We start from the raw sequence: 20,366 nt of genomic DNA on the forward strand, positions 1-20,366 counted from the left end.
TTTTGCCTCGAAAGAACATTTGGGAAAGGGGAGAGCGAAGTTGGTTTTTCGTTGGTTGGTTGTCTTTGTTGTCGTTTTACTAGTCCGATTATCATGCTTGTACAATTATACTGATGAAGAAATCTCTTGAAACACTTATGGCTCATCAAGGTTTAAGTCTTTGAAGGTTTTGGTTCATCAACGTCGTAATATAAAGTAAAGGCTCGGCTGGTAAAGGAAAAAGACGGTGTTAACAACTCCAAGTAGTAACATGCCCAAAAGAAAAAAAAAAGCCCAATCCTCCAAGCGCCGATTTGGTTATTGCTACACGCAGAAAGAGAAAAGAACGGAAAAGGGGGGGAGTGAAAAGTAAAAAGGCCGTAACTAGGTAATGTAGACCCTCTTCAGAGATTCGGCGGCATACACCTCGTTAGTGACGATGTCTTTGACCAGCGCGGGCGGCAGACCGGCCTTTTTTGACTGGTCCTCGAGGCGCTGGCGGCCGTAGACGCGTCCGTTGGGGAGCAGGACGAGGTCGTGCTCGACGTGGCTCTTTGTGTGGTGCGCGTAGGGCACGTTGCGGGCGAGGTCGTTGAGCTCGATGGAGCAGATGGGGCAGACGCCGTGGCCGATGGTGGACGGACGTGGCGGCGGCGGCTGCTTCGTCTTCTTGCGTCCGGCGGCGGTGGTCGGGGACGAGGACGAGTGGTGGCAGGCGGGCGTCTTGAGCGCCGAGAGGCCCGACGAGAGGGCGAGGTGCAGCAGGGGCGCCGACGGCAGGCCGAGCAGGCTGTTGTGCGCCGTGGTGAAGACGTCGGCGAGCTCGGTCCAGCGCTGCGGCGCGTACAGGTGGGCGTAGGCGCCGCTGCTGCCGCCGCGGGCACGGCCGGGCGGGAAGGCGAGCAGGCCGCCGGCCTGCTTGACCTCGGTCGGGTAGGTGTGCCAGTAGGGGATGAGGTGCTTCTTGGCGTGGGCGATGGCCTCGAGGAGCTTGGGCTGGGACTGGGTGCGGATGAGCTCAACGTACTGCTGGAAGCGGAGGAGGAACTCGAGCTTGCTCTGTTTGCTCCACCGTTAGCTGTCGCCATGATCATTTGAGGCGATGTAGGGATGAGAAACAAACCTCCATCTTTCTGAGCTCCTTCTTGTTCTCGGTGCACCAGGCCAGCGCCTCGGTGATGCTGCCGCCGAGGAGGGCCTCGCGGATGCGGCTCATGCTCTTGAACGTCTCGACGTCGACGAGGGCCTCCATGCCGCGCTCCCGGGCGAGCTGCTCGGCGCTCTCATTGTAGCCGTGGCGGAGGAGGTAGTCGGCGAGCAGGCGGTCGAGGCGGCGGCGGCTCCAGGCCTCGTACTTGACGTCCTCGGCCGAGTGCATGGCGTAGAGCTGGTCGAGGTGGATGATACGGGCGGCGGCCTGGGTGTGCAGGCGCTCCTCCTCGTGCGCGTGCGCCGTCAGCTTGCGCCGGACGCCGCGCATGCGCGCGAGCATGGCGTCGAGGTTGCGCAGCGCATCCTGCTGCGTGGCGCGGCCCGAGGCGGCGCCCGTCGCGGCGTCCTTGAGCAGCGTCTTGAGCGCCGTCGTGTCCTTTTCGATGGTGAAGTGGGCGGAGCGGAAGTTTTTTCGGAGGAGCTCGTTGGGGAGGCGGAGAAGTGGCTGGTCCTGAGGATGGAAACGAAGGATTTGTGTCAGCAAATGAGGAGAAAGAGAGGGCTTGTCGTGGGAGCATCAAGATTCTTGTCGGGATTGGGGTAGAGTGCGGGCGTCGCTGGAGGAAGCGGAGCGCGAGAAGCTTACGAGGAGGAGGTGCTCGCCATGCCTGAGCGTGGATTGCTCGTGTTCAGCCATAGTTTGCTAGATGGGCTGCGAAAGTATTAGACAAACGGCAGCATGGAGAGAAAAGGTTTGCGGGAAGAATGGCGATGCAGGAAGACTTTGGAGTTGGAGGCGGTGGTTGTAGCTCGCAGCTGGGGCCCGATTAGAGGTGGCATTACGTAGCGTCGAGTTTTGGCACCGACCATTCCCCAAGGTGGAGCCCGGCGATGGCAAGGCAATGGTGGGCCGGAGGGATTGCCTGCTATGTGCTTTTTCCGTGTCCTTTCGGGCATGAAAAAGTAAAGCTTTACGTATCTTGATCAGGTTCTGATTTTGAAATATTTTGTTTATTATTTATTGCCACCAAAATGTTGTGTAACCTGTCCTGTAGACGGGCGCTGTAGCTACCAGGGATCCGATGGAAGCGGGCCTGTAAGAAGGCAATCTACGGCGGGTAGCGGCAGCGTCGCGCAGCGGGGTTCGGGATGGGCGAGGCGGCGAGGTCAGGCCGGGATTCACGATTTTTGCGTGGGAAAAATGAGTCGAGTAACGCGGCTGCATTCATCATTATCAGTGGCTATGTTGGTAGGAGTTTTTTTCTTTTTTTCCCCTGTTGGTGCCGCGGGCGCAGCAGCCGTCTATTTGGCTGGTGGTCTATGTCGTTGCCCGCGATGCTGCTGTGCCGCTCTGCGCGCAAAGCGACAGCTTAAAAGCCCGATACGGGTATAAACATGATGGCATTAGGGGCTGATCTTGGCAGTCTCTGGTGATGTACACTGCCGAGTTTTACGTTCCTGAGGCCTTTGCCCGTCGCATTTCAATCAGCCGGTGGCGCAGTTATACGCCGTCTTGTTTGCTACTATCAAAAGCGCAGGCCAGATCGACAAGGCGGCACCGTCGACCATGCAGCCAGGATGCGTACATATTTGATATTTCAGCTGAAAGCCTCCCAACCCCCATAGCCGTTTGCTCGAGTTACACAGTGGCGGCACCCCCAGAGTCATGCTGAGACGGCCGCCTCGCGCCTCACTGTGATACGCTGTGATACGTCGGGCAACGGTCCATGCCCAGCAGGCATCCCGGATGGAGTCTGGATAGGCCAAGCCAGGTGTGACTTGCCCGCAGGTGGCTCAGAATCAGGCGTCTGGGCTGCAGCCGGATAGCTGGGCTGGTATCCGACTGCGGAGCGGGCGCTGAAACCTTGGGGGCGTTGTTTGCTGTAGTCGATGGAGAAATGCCGAGATAATCCGGAATAATCCTCAAGGGAGTCTTTTTCGAAATGTTGTCTGCCTTGAGGTAGGATCTAGTCTGCAGGCAATGGTTATATTAATTGCAAGAGCGGCATTGCTGGATTAAATTTATTGGCTGTTTGCCAGACGTGCTGCTGGGCTTGCTGTGATTGGGTGGAGCAATACTGGAAAGGTGAGAGCCTCAAAATTCAGGCACCACTCTCTTCTGAATATAATCCCCCAGGCTGCACGTGTTCTGCTCCTCCCTCGAACCTCGTGACTTGGACACCCCAGCCGCCGCCCACCCCTCGCCCGTTTGCTGCACGCGCCTTTGGTACGTGCCTGCTGAGAACGACGCCTCGGAAACCAACAAAAAGCCAACCAGTTTATTAAAAAAGAGTGGCCATTTTCATCGCAAAATCGATCCAGTATTGACCAAACTACTTGTTCGATTTTTTCCCTTTTTTTTTACGGCCACAGTACTGCTCATAGCTTTCCTACAACCACCGTCTTCAACGCGCTTACTTACATCCGGCCGCGACATCACGAGATTTGGAACCACGCAAAAACACGTGAGGCAAAACCCGTGATCTCCCACCCAAGGCCCAAAAAACACATGATCTGGCTGGTAAGTGCATCGTCCTGCACCCAGATGCCCGCATTTTGATGCTTTTGTCACCATCTCCTCGCGATTTTGATGCCGCAAGTGCGAGCATCGTCGCTGCGCTGCTGCCTGCGCCCATCGCCACCCCTTTGCCCGTCAATTCCCTCTCATTCCCCTTTTTCGCGCGCGACCGTCTCTGTCGACCATCTCAGGTCGTCCGAGTCGACTTACACGCCATGATGAGCTTGAGCACGTCTACCTAGTCGGTGCCGCATCGCGTCGTTGTCGGCGCTCTGTTGCGTGCTGTCGCGTTCCGCAAAGAAATCAACAAGGCGAAATTTTCATTTCAGCCTCTTTTCGTCTCATCACCATCGCGGCCCGCCTCGCCTCGCTCACTGCCGACACTGAAAGCACTCTACTTGCCGCAGGTAGCAGTGAGCACGATGCATTGCCATCGCCAGCATGTGCACTTGTCGCTGCATGCGCTACTGCCTTCTCCCATCACCACGCACTTTACCCCTCTCGCCTCATTGTCATCCTCCTTGCACGCGTATTTCTAGCTCTATCTAACCCTCATTAGTTGTAGCCACAGACACATCGTAAAGCTGGATTTCCATCAGGAGGACATGTCCGACCCTCTCGCGGATCACCCGGACCTCTCTGCCCTCACCGGCTCCCCCGGCCAGAAGCGCAAGCGAGAGCACGAGAGTCCCGGGCAGCGTCACAAGCGCATAGCGCCCCCAGCCAGCATGACGGCCGCTGATACGGCCGATTTCATCCAGAATGCAATCGAGGCCACCAATGCTGCCGCCACAAACGGTGTCAACGTCGCCGACTTTAATGCCCTGCAGCAGGCAACCCACGGTGACCACACCGACCACGCCGGCAATGATGCTACCACCACAGCGCAGGCCGCCCTCGGCATGTATCCCACTCTGCATGTGCCTCCCTCGACCGAGGAGCAGTTCGCCGCCCAGACTAGCGACAATGGCGACCAGCCGCACGATCATCATGCCTTTCCTCCAGACATGACGCACGACATGATGGACCCAGTCGCCCACCAGCCCCAGAACGGGGTCCAGCAGCAACAGCAGCGCCACTACTCTGCATCGTCACAGGGAGGCAACCCCAAGCCGCCTGTGGGATCCGACGAGTGGCACAAGCTGCGCAAGGATAATCACAAGGAGGTCGAGCGCCGTCGCCGCGAGACCATCAACGAGGGCATCAACGAGCTGGCCAAGATTGTCCCCGGCTGCGAGAAGAACAAGGGGTCCATCCTGCAGCGCGCCGTCAGCTTCATATCCCAGCTCAAGGAGAATGAGCAGCAAAACATTGAAAAGTGGACGCTCGAGAAGCTGCTTACGGAGCAGGCCATCACGGAGCTAAGCCAGTCCAATGACAAGCTCAAGCAGGAGTGCGAGCGCCTGTACCGCGAGCTCGAGACGTGGAAGCGCGTCGCCCAGAATGCAGGCCTCGAGCCGCCGCAGCCCAAAGAGGAGCCCAGCGTCACGGGCTAGCAGTCCGCGCTGGTAGCTCCTTTTCCGGAGCCGTTTGCCGCCCAGGCATCTTGACTTTTATATTTCTGGCCCAGCGATTTCTCCGGAGCCGTTTGCCGCCCAGGCATCTTGACTTTTACATTTCTGGCCCAGTGATTCCTCTCTAGAGCCGTTTGCCCCTCAGGCATCTTGACTTTTACATTTCTGGCCCAGTGATTCCTCTCTAGAGCCCTTTGTCGCAAAGGCAACTTTGCCTGCTTTCTCATTGACACTTGTTCTATACTGTTTTCTCTACACAGTGCCGCAACCCCTATAATGAGTGTATGCTCCGGCCATGTGGCGTTGCGCGATTCCTTCTTCTTCTTCTTCTTCTTATTCTTCTTCTTCGGCTGCTGTTTATTGGGGATTGGGAGCTAGGCGTCGGTACTTGGATTGCTGTTTTCTTTGTTGTTCGCTTTTTTATGTTTCAACCTGCTCAGGATATTTTAGGGCCATAGTCTAGGCCTGAGTGAATGCCCAACACATGAACTTGCGCTTTTTATCATGCCTCTCTAATCAAGTATATCCTTCTTAGCGTATGGTCATAGAGGCAAGACTTGAGTTGTGTTTATCTTTTTTGCTCCTCCTGCAAACAAGTACATCTTTGAAACGTGATGCTTACGCGTCCTGCAAATGAGCGCCGTTATTAATAGGTTGTGGTCTTGCTGCGCCTCCTGTAAACAAGGTGCCTTTTTTTTTTTTAATCTGAGTGCTAATACGTAATGATGTTGTTGCTCACGTTCCGCACGACGTCGATACGACCGCGTATCTTGAAACCACCAAGCCAGGAGCAATGCGGGCCGGCGGAGTTTGGCGCGCGCTCGTCTCACCGTTCCCGTCCGACTCGGGCGACCCTTTTTTTTTTTTTTTTTTTTCTTCTCATTTCTTCTTCTCTTGTTAATTTTGCCGCTGTCCATCATGGTCCTCAAAAGGCTTGCTCGCTTTCTCTTCTCCACATGGTATAAAGACGATGGGAAAAGCCAAGAAAGCGAATGGCACTTTAAAGGCAGCAACAAGTACAAGTAACGTTGCTAATGTCTTGTTCTCGTCTCGAGTCAAGCATTTGCACCAATATAACATTTTTTTATCCTTTCTTCTTCTACACCCCCTACCCATGCCTCAAGGGTGCCTAAGGATAGATAGACTTTGCATTTGCATATGTCCCCCCCTGGGTCTCCGCATCGAACATCGTCACCCGGGGGGTGCTCGTAGTTATTCGTTTATGTAAACGAACAGAATGGCGGGATTCGGAAGAAGAATGCCAAGAACTTGTCTAGACGAAATGTGGGAGGGCCGAGATGGTTCTGTTAAAGTCATGCTGCAATTGTCTGGCGCGCATTTCGCATACATCTTGCTGGCCCGCACGTGGGGGCGGGCGAAAGACGAGCGAAGCATGAGAAGTTTAGAGTTTGAGTCTGCATGCAACGGCATCGCGAGGAAGTCTCGCTCGCTCAGCCCTGGATGCCCAGCCTGAACAGAGCCAGGAATGGGAGAGAAAGGGTTGACTTTGCTTTGCTCCAACAACGAGGGGGAATGCGCCCAGGGGAGGCAATCGACCATGGTCCTGTTCTCTCTTCCATCGTCACATTTACATTGATTTTTGGGGTTTCTCTTGTTTGTTTTTTTCCTTCTCCCTTTGAACCGGATACCTGGGTATCGGGACCGAGACGCAGGGTCTTTCCACGTTCCCTGACATTGCATCGTGATCATCTCCCATCAACCCGGGTATCCATGGGCTTCAAGGTTCGAGACTACTTGGCAAAAAGACCGTTTTTTCTTTTCTTGCACTGCGGGACTGTGTGTGGTCTTCTCCCTGCTCGGAGATGCACGAATACTGGGCAAAATCCACCCACCACAAAACGTTCCAACTTAATGATAGAGTTCATTTCCGCATCATCGGCGCAGTTCCTTATTCCTCCTACCAGGATATATCCCCCGCTGCCACTTCCCTTTCCCCACAGAGCGATTATTTACACTTTTCCCTCGGGCTTCTTCTCTTCGGGCTCCATTCTAGCTTACAAAACAGCGTATAGAATAAAGGCTTGGCACACAATGTATCCAGGTTCTCGGGGAAAAGGTCAAAAACTCAATCGTGATCCCCTATTGCACGGCTGTCGTTTGACCGGCACACCTCTGTATCCCCATAAAGTCTAAAGAAACCTCGGCCATCGTCTTTTCAACAACGCCCTCCAACCCTTTCTTTCCGGTCGATTCCTCGCTTCTGCTATTGGCTGGTGATTGCGATGAGTCCCCGGGGGTATCCATGCCAGACGAATAATGTTCACACCAGCTGCACAAGACGAGCAAGGATCAGGGCTCATCAATCATATCAGATTTCGCCTTTTTTGTTCAACTCTCCTGTCTTGCGTCTCGACTGACAAGCTAACCCTGACTTGTCTCGTACCATGTTCCAATTGCCCGGGTTATGCTCGTAGATCATCCCCTCCACCCCACCGCCGTCTCTGTTCCCAGATGCATTATGCTAGCATCCTCTGAGACTTCTCTAGTTTCGTATCTCGGTCCCGTTACAACGCAATTTACCCCAGTTGCGGGCTGTGCATTGTAAACTGGAAAAGCCGCTGGATGACGCAAACTCCTCGCTTAGCTTGCGTGCGTGCGCTCGCTGCGCCCAGCCGAAGCCCACATCCCGACAGGAGCTCGCCGCCGAACGAGTAGAAATCTAGCCAGTACAACGTTGGGTCAACAGCGCCATGACCCCTCTTTCCGAGATCAACAGCTAGAAGCAACCAAACGGAAGAGTACTCCACTGCCCAAATACATTCTTTCCGGTGGGCAAACCCCCCCCCCCCCCCCTTTCCGTTCCATGATATCAACCCATCCTTGTATCATGGAAACGCCCACGTGCGCTATCCTCGATATGCGCAAATACTCAAAGTATCTACTCGGAATCAAGTCTGGAACCATTTTGGTGACTATCTATACACCAGCCCCGCTGCGCTGGCTCGTGTTCCCCTTTAGCATCTCGGCCGATTATGTCAACCATGTCCAATTACTCCGTACTCCGAGCACGCCATATGTGTATTGAATTCAGGGGACCTGCCAATATCCTCTGTTGATTGGGAAGAGAGAGGGAGGGGGTGATGGTGAGGAGACGCAAGTAAGCGTTGAATTAGTTCCTATTGACGCACACACAGAGTACCGGCTCGCCTTTATAGAAGCTTCTTCTCTTCTCACAAAAGTAAGAGCATGATACTATATTGAAATGCAGAAATGGATTGCAGGTCATCCAAAGATCGTAAATGGGGCATATCGATATTCGTTATATGAACAATAAAAAATCACAAAATATCAACGGCTTCCTCCATGTATTATCCAAAAGTCGGCACCCACTTGCCTCCAACAACACAAGACAACTGACAAGAGCCCCGTGCATAATTCTTAGCTCCGGCCATTGTTCCTCGCAACCGACGGGCAGAGCTGCTGAGCATGGCCCTGCCCCAGTACGCCGTCAAGTAGCTCGCACAGGCAAACGAGATGGTATCTCAAAAAAGACTGGAAAATTCCCAAACAATGCTGAAAAAAGATCTTGACCGACTCCGAAGTGCTGCTCCACGGATCGAAGATGTAGTAAATAAATAAAAGAAACGCCCTGCAGAAACGCTTTTTGTTCAAGTGAACAGCCCCCGCATCTAAGCAAGCAAAGATGCATCTGTCCGATTTCGTATCGGCACTTCTGTTCAATGCATGGCAGTTCTGCTGCCATTGTCCACAACCTGCGGCATGATGCCTCGGCCGTCATTAGTCACGTAGTTGTAGCCAGTAGATTGCGCAACGTTGGCCTGCGACATCTCATCCGATCGAAACATGCCAGGCTGGCCGGCATTGTAGCCCGGTCGTGGACCTTCCTCAAATGGTGCCGTCATAAACGGCTGGCTTGGGTCCATGGGCACACCAGGCGACACGAATGGTCCCGCTTCCATGTTGGGTTGCTGGGCTGCGTAGGCATACATGGGCGACCCGTTAGTCCCGTTGGAGCTGGCCTGCCATTGTTGAGGGTACATGGTGCCGCCGGGACTGGGAAAGTCACTAAAGACAGAGGGCCGGCGGCTGACATCATGCGGGCTCGGTACAAGGTCAAGGGTAAGATTAGAACCCGTGGCGGGAACGCCGGCCTGGCCGTGAACTTGCATGCCCCCATTGTCAACATAGCTATGCTGTGGCCCCATGTCGTTCATCATGGGGGGCTGGAATTGCGAACCGCGCATTGGGAGGTCGCTAATAAATGCGTCTCCAGACCCAGGTAGGCCTGACAAAGTAGCGGCGTCTGTGCGCACCGATGGACGCATGGTACCACCTATCGTCGTGGATGGTTTCGCTGTGGGCTCGACATCTTCGTCTTCCTTGACAAAAGAACCTGCCTCGTCATTTTCAGAGGGGTAGTTCTCCGGCACCTTGTCTTCCGACATGACATAAACTTCGGTCGAGCCGTCGATTTCGCCCAATTTGTAGCGCTCCTCTTGTCGAGCCATCTTAAAAATCTCCGTCAGGAATGGCTTCTTGCGGGCGTTGGCGTCATTGTCCATGAAGAATGACGATAGGGCTTCCGCGGTGGTTTCTTCCAGTTTTGTAACATTCAAACCCAGCTTTCTGATATCAGAATGCTGTTTACCATTAGGCTCCAGCACAATGCGGAGGATATGTGCAAGTAGATGGACTCGTTCTGGAGAAGTTAGCAAAACATGCATACATGCCAACTCAACCGCAACAACTTACCTCGCTTGTACAGGTGGTCTGGTTCCTTGTGGCGGACCTTGTCATCTTTAGTTGGACCCCATGGCTTAGGCCACCAGTCAGGTGCCTTCTCGTCGCTTCCAGTATACGGATGAGTCGACTGCTTCTTGGGCTCGACGGCCTTGACCCAGGCTTTGGCAATGAGCTTGCAGGCTGTTTGCTGACAGTTCTTAAACCTCTGCTCGTAGAAGCCCCAAACGGCGTCCGAGTCACCAATTCTGATGCAACGTCTCGACGACACAGTCATTTGTGTGTCCTCATCCTCATTAAGCGGGTTGCGTGGCCTGGGTCGCTTACGGCCAGATCGAGCTGGGCTGCCCCAGTCAGCAAAGGCTGAACTTCTGCGGCGATCTCCTGGTCTGCTTCGGCTGAATACGTGTCGGTTAAAGACGGGCTCATCTTGGCTGAGTGAGTCGTCTAGCATAGGGTTGGCACCTAGCGCGAGGTCAGCAATGAGACTTGGGGGCACCCGTTTTGGAAAGACTTGCCGGCATCTAGTCTGTTCATCACTTGTTGAAACTTGCCGGCGTCGAAGAATTGAGTGATGACATTCTCGGGCAGCTTATGCCCACCGCTGACAAAGGTGCATGGCGTTCCGTCGTCCGGAACTGCTGCAACAAAGTAACGCCTCACAGGCACGCCGCATTGCCTCCGGAGCGCCTCGTCAATGTCCTAAAAGGTATACATTAGTGGCGCCAAGATGCAAGAATGTCTTGTGCTAGCTCACCGATGGCTGTGGTCGAGGTGGAAGATCACTATGATCCCCAAAGCGGCCATTTTGGTTGCCTATTTGGTAGCGCTCCTGGTGGAAACCATTTTGTGCTTGCATGTCGTGGTTGTAGCGATCATCAGAGAAAGAACTGTGTCGCTCAGGCTGTCGGTCTTGGGAGAAGCATGCGTGAGAAAACGATTGGTGACGAGGGAACGACTCCCGAGGCCAGTCTTGAACCATGGTGAATCCTTGCACTCGTCAGCGTCGAGATGGTGCTGTGTCGGGAGTCGCGTAAGCTCCGAAGTAGGATGAAGCGATTATGTCCGTTTGGTATAGCCGTGAGATAAGGCTACTGCATATCGAGGCTCACGTCTTGCAGGAGAGCTGTCGGGAAATCCAATCGCTGTAGGCTGGCGTGGTGGTGGCTAGTAGTCGACAAAATGCTGATTCAACGTACGGCGGTGATGTCTATTGCAATATCAACGGGCGAGGGTAAGTGGCGAAGAAATGCTGGCGTTGTAAATGGTAGAAGACGCTGGCGCTGTTTATGTCGGCAGGCGAGTCAGCAAGGTGATGAATATCAGCGTAGTCGTCGCTGGTGATAATACGCGAAAGGATGGCGGGAAAAAATACGGCTGCGGTGTAGGAGAATGCCAAAAATGCGAGCGTTGATGAGAAAGGTAGAAGAGTCATAGATATAGTGTCGAGTTGGAATGGGGGGGATGGGAGAGGCAAGTCTTTGAAGGCGAGACAGTGCAAGCACTAGAGAGTGTCGAGGTCGCACTCGTAGGCAGGATGCAGGAAGAGACTGGTACAGGCGCACAAGAGGTGCTAGCGGAGCGTCACACAGCAGCGCCGTGGTACTTGTACGCTGGTCTGGGTACCAGCTGTGAGATGTCTCGCTTGGTGCAGCTCGGCGCGGCAGAGGGCTTGCTGCTGAAGCAGGTTGGCTCCTTTGAGGAGGGGGGTGCGTGAGAGGAAGGGTGTGTGGAAGTTGAGACGTGGTAGCGGGAAAGTAGTGCCTACCTTTTTTAAACAGTGTGAATATGGCGTCTTGGGAGACGAGAGTGATTTGCCGCGAGTGCGAGAGGTGCGAGGGAGAAGACGAGCCAAGATTTTGGAGTCGACAGTATGCGGCGGAGAGAGATGAGCGTGGCAGCAGAGGTGTACTCGGGTGGTGAGCTAGGATATGGGTGATGTCGAGACAGATATAGGTCTGAGCCAAATATATGATGGTTGAGCAGGATTTACAGATCAAAGGGCGGAGAAGCTGCAGATTGGACGGAGACGATGGTCAGGGTCGCAGTGGAACAGTCTAAAGGCGACCAGGCAGGGCAATGACCTGAAGGTGATTGGCAGCAGGCGGTAAGCAGGGTCGCGACAGGCAAGAAGCGGTAGGACGAGCAGCTGTCTGAAGCGGGGGTGCGCGACGGAGAGGCAGAGAGACGAGGTAGCCAAGAGCAGCGCTGTCGAGAGGACGAGTGAGACTGATAAAAGCAGAGAGCCGGATAGTGGCCGATCGGAAGAGGGTGGCAGCGCGGAGCAAAACCGTGACGAGATGGACGGTAGGACAGACGAGGTAAGTAGTATGGTCGTTGTGGTGGGAGCCTGAGCAGGCAAGGGATGAGCAAGCGCAGATGGAGCTGCAGCAGAATTACCCAGAAGAGCAGCCCAGTGAAAGACGGCACAACAGGACAGGGAATATGCGAAACCGATGCGGTGGCCGTTAGGTAGCTGATACGGGTGGCCGTCAGTGGTACACTGAATTAGCAGGTGCTTGCACAAATGCTAGAGAGCGGGCTGCGTGGCTCAGAATGGCTCAAAATACGACGCGACGACCAAGGCCACACGACGAGGCACAAGAACGGGCAAGGCGAGATTGGTTGGTTGGACAGCCAGAGTAAGGCGGCGTGGCGTGAAGGCGGCGCGAAAGAGTCGTGGCAGCAGCAGCAGCAGCAGTAGCAGTAGCAAGAGGCCGAAACTGACAGCCGGTGCGTCGACGTCGTCGGGTACTGTACTGGTCGTCTGGTCGCACTCGGCGGAGAGAGCAAGAGGCAGACACGGCTGGCGGTGCGAACGGAACGGAGCACAGTCGGGAGAATATGTACTGCCATCTCGTTAGCCAGCGAGCCAAGCCAAGACTAGCCTACGGTAGAAGCCAAGTGGGCGACGGGTACGGGACGGATGGGATAGCGGCCAATCGTTCAATTAACGCCTAGTGTTATGGGGTTCTCTTTTTTATTTTGTTTTATTTTTTTGGCGGACTGGGAGGGGGGAAGAGACGATAGGAGGGAGGGGGGGGCGTGGGGGTTGGGAAGCTATAGTACCTGGTCCAACTGGTGCAATGGTGGTAGCACTTGGTCGTGGGTGGGAGAGATAGTCCCACGACAACTCCACGGGCCGGGTCGACAAACTCCATGACCAGCACAGAGAGCGGGCGGCGGATGAGGGAGCGAGCAAGGCCAGCCAAAGCGAGATAGATTGAGCCAAGGAGCGACAGCGAGGGCAACGAAGTTCGCAGGCTTGGCTTGGACGAGGCGTTGAGAATGAAGCTGTGCGGCGTTGATGGGATACAAGGATCAGCCGACCCTGTCTCGAGAGGGACGAAAGCCCGTTGGGGGGGCGTTAGTTAGCTTGAGTGGATGCCGAGGGCACGAGAAAGACAAACTCACGGACGGCACATCATCGTCGAGCTCGTTTCTGTGGTGTTTGCTACTCGTGCTGCTGCTGTGGGAGGGGACGGCTCGATGGTTGGTTGGAGACGGAAGGAGGGGCGTGCGGCTAGGATGGATGATGGACGGACGGATGGATGGATGGAGGCACCGAAAATGTCTTTTTTTTTTTTTTCCTTTTTCTTGATGATTTCGTTTTTTTGGGGCGACGCTGGCGGGCTGGCTGGCCGGGGCCTTGTCTTGCAGCCTGGGAGTGTGTGAGAGTCGTGATAGAACCAGGTGTGGGTGAGGCGTGGCGGGCTGTGGAGAAGGAGGGCACCACCAGTAGGTACCTGGTCTTAGCTTGGCCGCTTGATGGGCCAGCCAGCCAAGCCAGCCCGCCCGCCAGCCAGCCAGCTAAATAGGCGACGGTGGGCGGAGAGCGGGGGAAAGGAACCAGGCGCAGAAAAGGCCGACAGGCGGATGAAGAGGGAGGCAGGTGTAATTGCTCTTTCGGCTATGGTTTTCCAATTGTTTGGTTCGATTCCCACATGTTGTCTACATCTGCTGCTTGGTCAAACATCCTTGATGGTGAGCTGAAACTATCTAGATACCTACCCGGCTTCTGAGTAGGCAGCCGTGGCAGCTGGAACACGGCCCGTGGCAGTGGTAATCGCAGCGCCCTCGACCGCTGTCAGCGCCGCAAGGGTCCTGTAGCTGGCTCCCGAGGCCCCTGTAAGGCCAGCCAATCATCGACAGGCCTCGTTGGCCGTGGCATCTTGCATTGCAAACCAATAATAAATCGATGCTCTGTCTACCATGTCGAAGAAGCCGTGATATTACAGCTGATACAGGCATCTCGCAATTGAATATATGCCCCCCTGCTTTAAGCTGGTCGCTGGCACGGCATATCGAAACGCAGCCAGCAGCCGGCTGAGGAAGACGACGCTACTCTCTGATCGTTACATTGGCTGACAAGCTAATACTCAGCCAAGCACTCGAGGTTTTCCCCAGGGCTAGGGAACACCAGAGTCAACGATGATACTGACTGGTAGCTATTGGTACGGATGTACCATGCATGTCTCTGCTTCTTCAGTAGCGCCGTCCCTCGAGGCTGTCAATGCCTGCTGGCGCCCTCCTACCAGTCACCAGCACAGGACAGTGGTTTCCCTGTCTCGTTGTAGCCTACTTTACTCCGCATCCGCACTATGCCCGCATATAGCCTACAGTCTACCAGCACCCTTTGGATGCCGGGGCGCGCCAACAAGCCCAGTGTATTCTCTGTCTCTGTTGCAGTATATTTTCTTTGTAAGGTGCTGCTAATCCAATAACTTCTAGGCCTGGTATACGGCCAAGATCGACTAGTCAGACACGCATAGCCAGTCACAGCTCTTTGATTGCGTGTGTTGCACTGACACCGGCTGGACCCTTCATCGTCTGTCTTTTCCCCTCGATTCTCTATTTGGCTCGCCCTCTTTATCTCGCCGCACAGTCCCTGAAGTTTCTTAGTCGTTGGCTTCTGGTTCTCGCCAAGCTGAACAACAACGCCGTCATCAGCATTGGCTGGCGAAGTGATAGAAAACTGCGCCAGAACCCGTCGTGGCTTTCTTTTCAATGGGCGCGCAACAGTTCCTCTTTAGTCCAAGAAGATTAGCGCAATACCGGACCGAGATTGCTCTGTCCGCGTATAGGTCCAGCTCCTATACATCATCAAGGCCAACTGGCCCGTATCTCAGAGCACGTAGAGCCCATGATGTACGTGTTTAGAAACCTTATCAACAACTCAACGTCCAAAAACTGGTCCGAGCCACTACCCGTCATAAATGGAGCCATATCCAGGCCCGACAGGAGCGCAGTGGCGCCTCCGGTGGCCACTGGTCATCTTGCATGCAGATGTCGTGACAAGTGCAAGCCTCGTCTGCTAGCAACACATGTATTCTGAGACTTGCAGATGAAGCACATGTAGGATGCTCACCGTGGCGTTTTATTAGTAGTAGCATAGTCTACATTTAGTACACTGTGAAAAAAATAGGATTCTGGCTTTGCAAGCCATGATAGGTTGCTGTCTGACGATCCCCTGGCCTGGACACTTCGCGAGTTTAGTGAGCTTTGTTAGCGCAGTGATGGTGAGTTGCCGATAAGACGGTCGCTGTGTCCAGCACGCTCAGAGGCTGGGAGGCACCACAACGGCTCCGGATTAGTGCGCTGGGAGGTGGTAGCGTATTCTATTTAGTGCTCAGTAGCGCACTGTAATGCCCTGAAGTGGTGTCGTGGTCCACACAGCCACTGGCTTTTAATAGCCTCTCCGCGCCAGCCGAGCTTCTGCCCTCCTGCAGACAGCAGAGTGCTGTTGACGTTAGTTACTGGACTGGACAGAACGATGCCCTGTATCAGCTCGCTCGGAGCTCGCCCGAGTCCCTGTGAGTGCCCGCGATTAGCGCCTGCTGGCACCAGGCAGTACTGGTAGTACCAGTACAGGAAGACCAGCCGTGACCAGCCCGCAGTAAACGAACAGCCGGCCGTGAAATTTAGTGGCTTGTTAGTTGGGACAGTTAGTCTCCGAAGTCCCGGCCGAGTAATATCATCCACGAGGCTCCTTTCATGCCGACAAATTGCGCCCTGGCATCAAATGATACCAGTACTCCGGTCGTCTCTGGAGCCAATCGTTCGGGCCATCGACGGCAGATTCGCAAATGCCGTGGCCACCTCGTGGCTGGGCACCAGCCAAGCTACCTGCCTTACTAAATGCTGATACATTGGCCCAATGGCAGCTGACAGGAGCCGGCGGCACCAAACAAAACAACAATCGGCGGCAAAGTACCTTCCTGCAAAAGTTGGCCGACAGGTACTTGTCGTCATTATTGGCCCACGTCCGCCCTTCAACACCTGCAAACGCTTCAACACTTACTGCAAACACGCCTCACATTTCCTTTCTTTTTGCTTTCCCCTCGTCCTTTTTCAATCATCCACCAACTACATATCACGTCGTCGTTCGTCCCAACATGTCAATGACTCGACGTCTGCTCTCATTGTCGTATCCCACGCCAGCTGCGGCCGACGCACTCTGCTCCACATTCACGATATTGGTCCGAGACCTGTTCTGCCCGTCGGTTTCACCGATTACAAATGTATCGCTGTTCGCCCTCGCCGACGCTTTGCATGGTCTATTTGACTTTCCATCGATTTGATCTCAGTCAGATTGATGCCCATCGAGCTCACTTGGCCGTTTGCCCGCGTCTCGCTTCCTGGATCCCGTTGGGTCTACGCAGTTGTGCCAATCAGCCGTTGCGCCACGCCGCACTGACACAACCACGGCCCTAAACAACGATAGCCTGCCACCGCCTGGCCGGCATCACGGTAAACTCGTGGCGCGGCCGCTTCTCTGTACGGATTTACATGGAGGAATTTCACTCCGAACATGCAGTTCTGTTAGCTTGCCATTCTCCCACGTTTGCCTGCCAATCCGCAAACGAGCGGCCAACAAAGGAAACACTGACAAAACTGAGTCCTCGCGCTGCCATCTGGTCGCCGACCATGTCCAGTATCCCGGCCTAGCTCTACGCGCTAATAAGGCCGCTAGATTGGGCAGAGCGAAAATGCTACTGCAAATGGCCAAGAGTCGACCAGGTTCAGCGGTGGCTAACCCCATCGATCGTTGTGCGACCCTACTGGTACTCCAATTAGGCAATGTACCAGTACTCAGTACGAACCAGTCTCTCCATATGTATGGAATAACAGACAGCGTTCTTCTAGACAAAACTCACATTTCGCCTCGTTCCTTTGTCCCCGTCGACAGTTATCACGGTTCCGCACAGATGCTTTCGAATTGGACCAGCACACGGTCCCTCTGCTCCGCCAGGCTGGCGCCACTTGGCCTCTCAACCAAGCGCCTCCTTCCATCCGCGGCCTCAACGGCAATCAATCCTCACGATGCTAGCTAGTATCGCTTGTCAACAAGCGCAGCATCCGTTTGGTGTCCTGGGAGGAGGGGCAGCTCGTTGCAGACTCCTCCTACCTCGTGGGGCCGTCTGACGGAAAAGCACCCCATATTGGCAGCTCCAGCTGATTACCATCAACAAGTTCTCACCTCTGCATCCTCATCCAGCAAGTCCGCCCTTATTTGCTTCTTCTCGCTCAAGGCACACGCAGATAGCTGGGGCAGTACCTGTACCTAGGTGTGGTGTGGGACACGGTACGGCTCGGAATCTCAAAGTCCCTTTTACCATCTCTTTTGGCATCCCCACCACATCGGCCCGCCCTTGCAACCAGCTCAAAACCCTAACGACCCGCGCCAATCCCACTTGGAGAGCCCGTCTCCTGCTGCTTACCAGATTCAGGGTAGTGCAACGCTGCAAGAGCGGGATCGACGGCACAGCTGCTCACTAGACTTGGAAGATTCCACGGACGGCGGAGCAAAAGAGGCCATTGGCGGGCCTGCTGCCACCATTGATGCCTGTTCCTTTCCGTGGCATTGTCGGAACTGTTCTCCAGTCGGCTCTGCCCTCACAAATGGTAGCCTAACAGCTTCTTCCTTGCTGCCAGGCGAGGCTGTTGCTATAACGCGACCAAGTGTGAGTGCTGTTAGGGCCGTTATAGCAATCCTTCGACGCTCCTAGATTTGCGTTTCCGTTGCGTAATAGCAGGTCTTCGCCTACCCGACGACCCAGGCGAGGCCCTGCCAGAGACTACCAAAACCCACACGAGGCCACGCAACCCGGCACCTTGGAATGGTTGCACACCACCTCGACAGCCACAACAGCGGGCTGGCCGGCGCAAAAGCCACGCCTTTTACAGCTCGGAGGCGTGGGAGGGTATTAACAACCCCATCCATCCTCTTCGCTCCAGCGTATTCGACCCAGTAACGAGAACTATCTCGCAAGCCTTCTTCTTGGCTAGCCTGAACTCGACAAAATAAGTTTCTCCTCTCTAGGCTCTAGCTCATCCACGGCCCCTCAGCCACGAGTTCGCAGCGGCCCTCAACATAATTGCGTTTGGTCCGCCCTCCTGATGTGTATCCATGGGGTGCTTGCCGTCGCTACACAATTCAGGATGCGTTTTTTTTTTTGCAATCCGGCCCCGGAGGTGCTGGTAGGGTTACGTGCGCAACGCTCGCTCGGCCTCGAGAAAACTAGACTACTGCGGGCCTGCGCCAGACTATGACACCGTCATAGTTACCATCCTGTGCTGTTCAACTGCCTGTTTGCCACTCGCGAGCACCACGCCACAATGCCACTGCTCCCCTCTCGAGCATTGTGTGCGAGTAACAACCCCAGATCTTGCCCGTCAACAGGGTTGGCTGCTGCATGACTGCATTCGGCTGTGAGGGAAAAAAGCAACACCTGGTCGTTAATGCGCTGAAACCAAAGCCTCCGAGAGCCACCCTTGACCACCCAGTGGATGATCCTCTCATGTGCTTGTCCTGCAAGGATCGGCCAGCAGAGAGGCGTTACTAAATCTGGCATGACTGCATACCAGTGCGTGCGCTGAAAGAAAGAGGGGGGGGGGCACAACTTTGACTTTGACTTTGCCTGAATCGGCCACATTGCTAGTTAGCGGCAGACGATCTCGCATTTGCACATCGCTTCGGCCCAGGAGCTAATTAATACACGAGTCTACTGGAGCCTTGCACACAACGAACAAGCTTGCACGTCTTGCTGGCGTTGCAACAGTAAAATCTCCAGAATACATCAGAGGCAAGAAAGGGGAGAATATATCAGCGGTATTATGCACGTTTACCGTTGAAGCGCGTCTTGGCGACGACGTCTCCGCACACACAAGCACGGAATGTGATCGGATTAAGCGATGGCAACAGCAAGCCCTACGGCGGCAAAGCGATATGTCCCGAGGCATACAATGCCGGTCATGGCGAGAATCTGGCTCCCTTGGCTGCTGATATCCTGATGCTGCTGGCTCGTTGGTGTAGCGAGTTGCCCTGACTGGCTGAAACCTCCGCTTCCAATGCCGATAACTCCACTACCAAAGTCGGCACTGCTTTATTGGTCGTCTTGCGCAACCAACCGGTCTGTCGCGATTGACCGATTTCCCGGCGTGGCCGGCTCCATATCACCAGACTGTTTGCCGACGAACGGGTGGTATTCTCCTGAGGGGAAGAATGAGGTGCGTCGTACGATGAGCTTAGCGGTGCCACTTGAAAATGGAGACCCTAACGCGGAGCAGAAACGAGCGTCGCTTAAGTTTAATGTTTTTGAAGCTGGCTGAGCAATGTTTCAGCTCGGCAGGCGTTAATTCATTTTAGGGACTGGAGAACCGCGACTGTATCCGATTTGAAGTGCCGACTTCAGACATTCCAGACACGGACAACTCCAGGAACTCCCCGTCTATATCTGGGGCCATGACCCTATAGCGCTCGAAATTCAATGGAGACTGTACCAGTAGTCGCTACTTACCGGGGCCAGCATTCAGCCATCACACTAATTTGCGCGGGAAAGAGGTTCTGGAAGCTGTGATGGTTCAGTGTATGGACGCACTCTCGTAAGACCATCGTACCGAGACATCGAAACGTGTTCCACTAGGTCTCAACGGCGAAGCCGGGGTGGGTTTGATTTCTCCTCAGCGGCGTTGCTGTTGTGAGTAACCTAATTTGAAAAAGTTACGCCACGTGTGTTTTGGGAACACGAAGCTTAATAACCGTGTTCTACTGTTAGCTGCGAATTGCTGGATCGCATGATTGGCCCCGATGTGCGGGCCTACGGACATGGATGGCAGAAGAATGTTCAGTTGTCAAGTAGCTTCGTAAAGTACGCCGATTCTAGACTGGTGGCTGAGCATAGCGATCTCATCATAATTGGTCAACATATCATGGAAGCCAGCAGAATGTGTCTGCAATTGCGGTCTCATTAGCAGAAGCCCGTTCAAAGGTACCAGGTGTGAAGAATCTTCGGCAAGTATGAAGAGTAAGAAATACCAACTTGACTGTCTCGTGTCAACAAATGTCAGCTAAACCGAGGTACGGAAGAACAGAAGCATGAGCCAAATCGGCTGCGGGCGGTTATGTGCTATCATACCAGTGTGCGCAGACGACAGTTGTTCCTACAAGCTGCGAGCTTCTTCCACTTGTCACATCGCCG

General features: G+C 54.5%; 5 protein-coding genes across 5 annotated transcripts; 2 read left to right on the forward strand and 3 right to left on the reverse strand.

The window, feature by feature from the left end:
* Positions 1–363: 363 nt before the first annotated feature.
* LMH87_009693 (uncharacterized protein) lies at positions 364–1,828 on the reverse strand (the record flags this gene model as incomplete). Its single annotated transcript, XM_056196734.1, has 3 exons — positions 364–1,038; positions 1,103–1,642; positions 1,778–1,828. 3 exons carry the CDS (start codon positions 1,826–1,828, stop codon positions 364–366), a joined length of 1,266 nt encoding a protein of 421 aa, XP_056053851.1.
* A 2,426-nt stretch (positions 1,829–4,254) lies between these two features.
* Positions 4,255–5,145, forward strand: LMH87_009694 (uncharacterized protein; the record flags this gene model as incomplete). The annotated part of the gene is made up of 1 exon (XM_056196735.1): positions 4,255–5,145. One exon carries the CDS (start codon positions 4,255–4,257, stop codon positions 5,143–5,145), a length of 891 nt encoding a protein of 296 aa, XP_056053852.1.
* A 3,716-nt stretch (positions 5,146–8,861) lies between these two features.
* LMH87_009695 (uncharacterized protein) lies at positions 8,862–10,867 on the reverse strand (the record flags this gene model as incomplete). The annotated part of the gene is made up of 4 exons (XM_056196736.1): positions 8,862–9,844; positions 9,898–10,350; positions 10,404–10,587; positions 10,643–10,867. 4 exons carry the CDS (start codon positions 10,865–10,867, stop codon positions 8,862–8,864), a joined length of 1,845 nt encoding a protein of 614 aa, XP_056053853.1.
* Positions 10,868–11,106: 239 nt separating this feature from the next.
* Positions 11,107–13,313, reverse strand: LMH87_009696 (uncharacterized protein; the record flags this gene model as incomplete). The annotated part of the gene is made up of 5 exons (XM_056196737.1): positions 11,107–11,168; positions 11,654–11,843; positions 12,614–12,734; positions 12,955–13,179; positions 13,300–13,313. 5 exons carry the CDS (start codon positions 13,311–13,313, stop codon positions 11,107–11,109), a joined length of 612 nt encoding a protein of 203 aa, XP_056053854.1.
* A 6,077-nt stretch (positions 13,314–19,390) lies between these two features.
* Positions 19,391–20,139, forward strand: LMH87_009697 (uncharacterized protein; the record flags this gene model as incomplete). Its single annotated transcript, XM_056196738.1, has 4 exons — positions 19,391–19,395; positions 19,456–19,502; positions 19,853–19,865; positions 19,944–20,139. The coding sequence occupies 4 exons, from the start codon at positions 19,391–19,393 to the stop codon at positions 20,137–20,139; spliced, it is 261 nt and encodes an 86-aa protein (XP_056053855.1).
* Between the last annotated feature and the right edge of the window lie 227 nt (positions 20,140–20,366).

Source organism: Akanthomyces muscarius, chromosome 5, assembly GCF_028009165.1.
Source record: "Akanthomyces muscarius strain Ve6 chromosome 5, whole genome shotgun sequence".
Classification (NCBI taxonomy): domain Eukaryota; kingdom Fungi; phylum Ascomycota; class Sordariomycetes; order Hypocreales; family Cordycipitaceae; genus Akanthomyces; species Akanthomyces muscarius.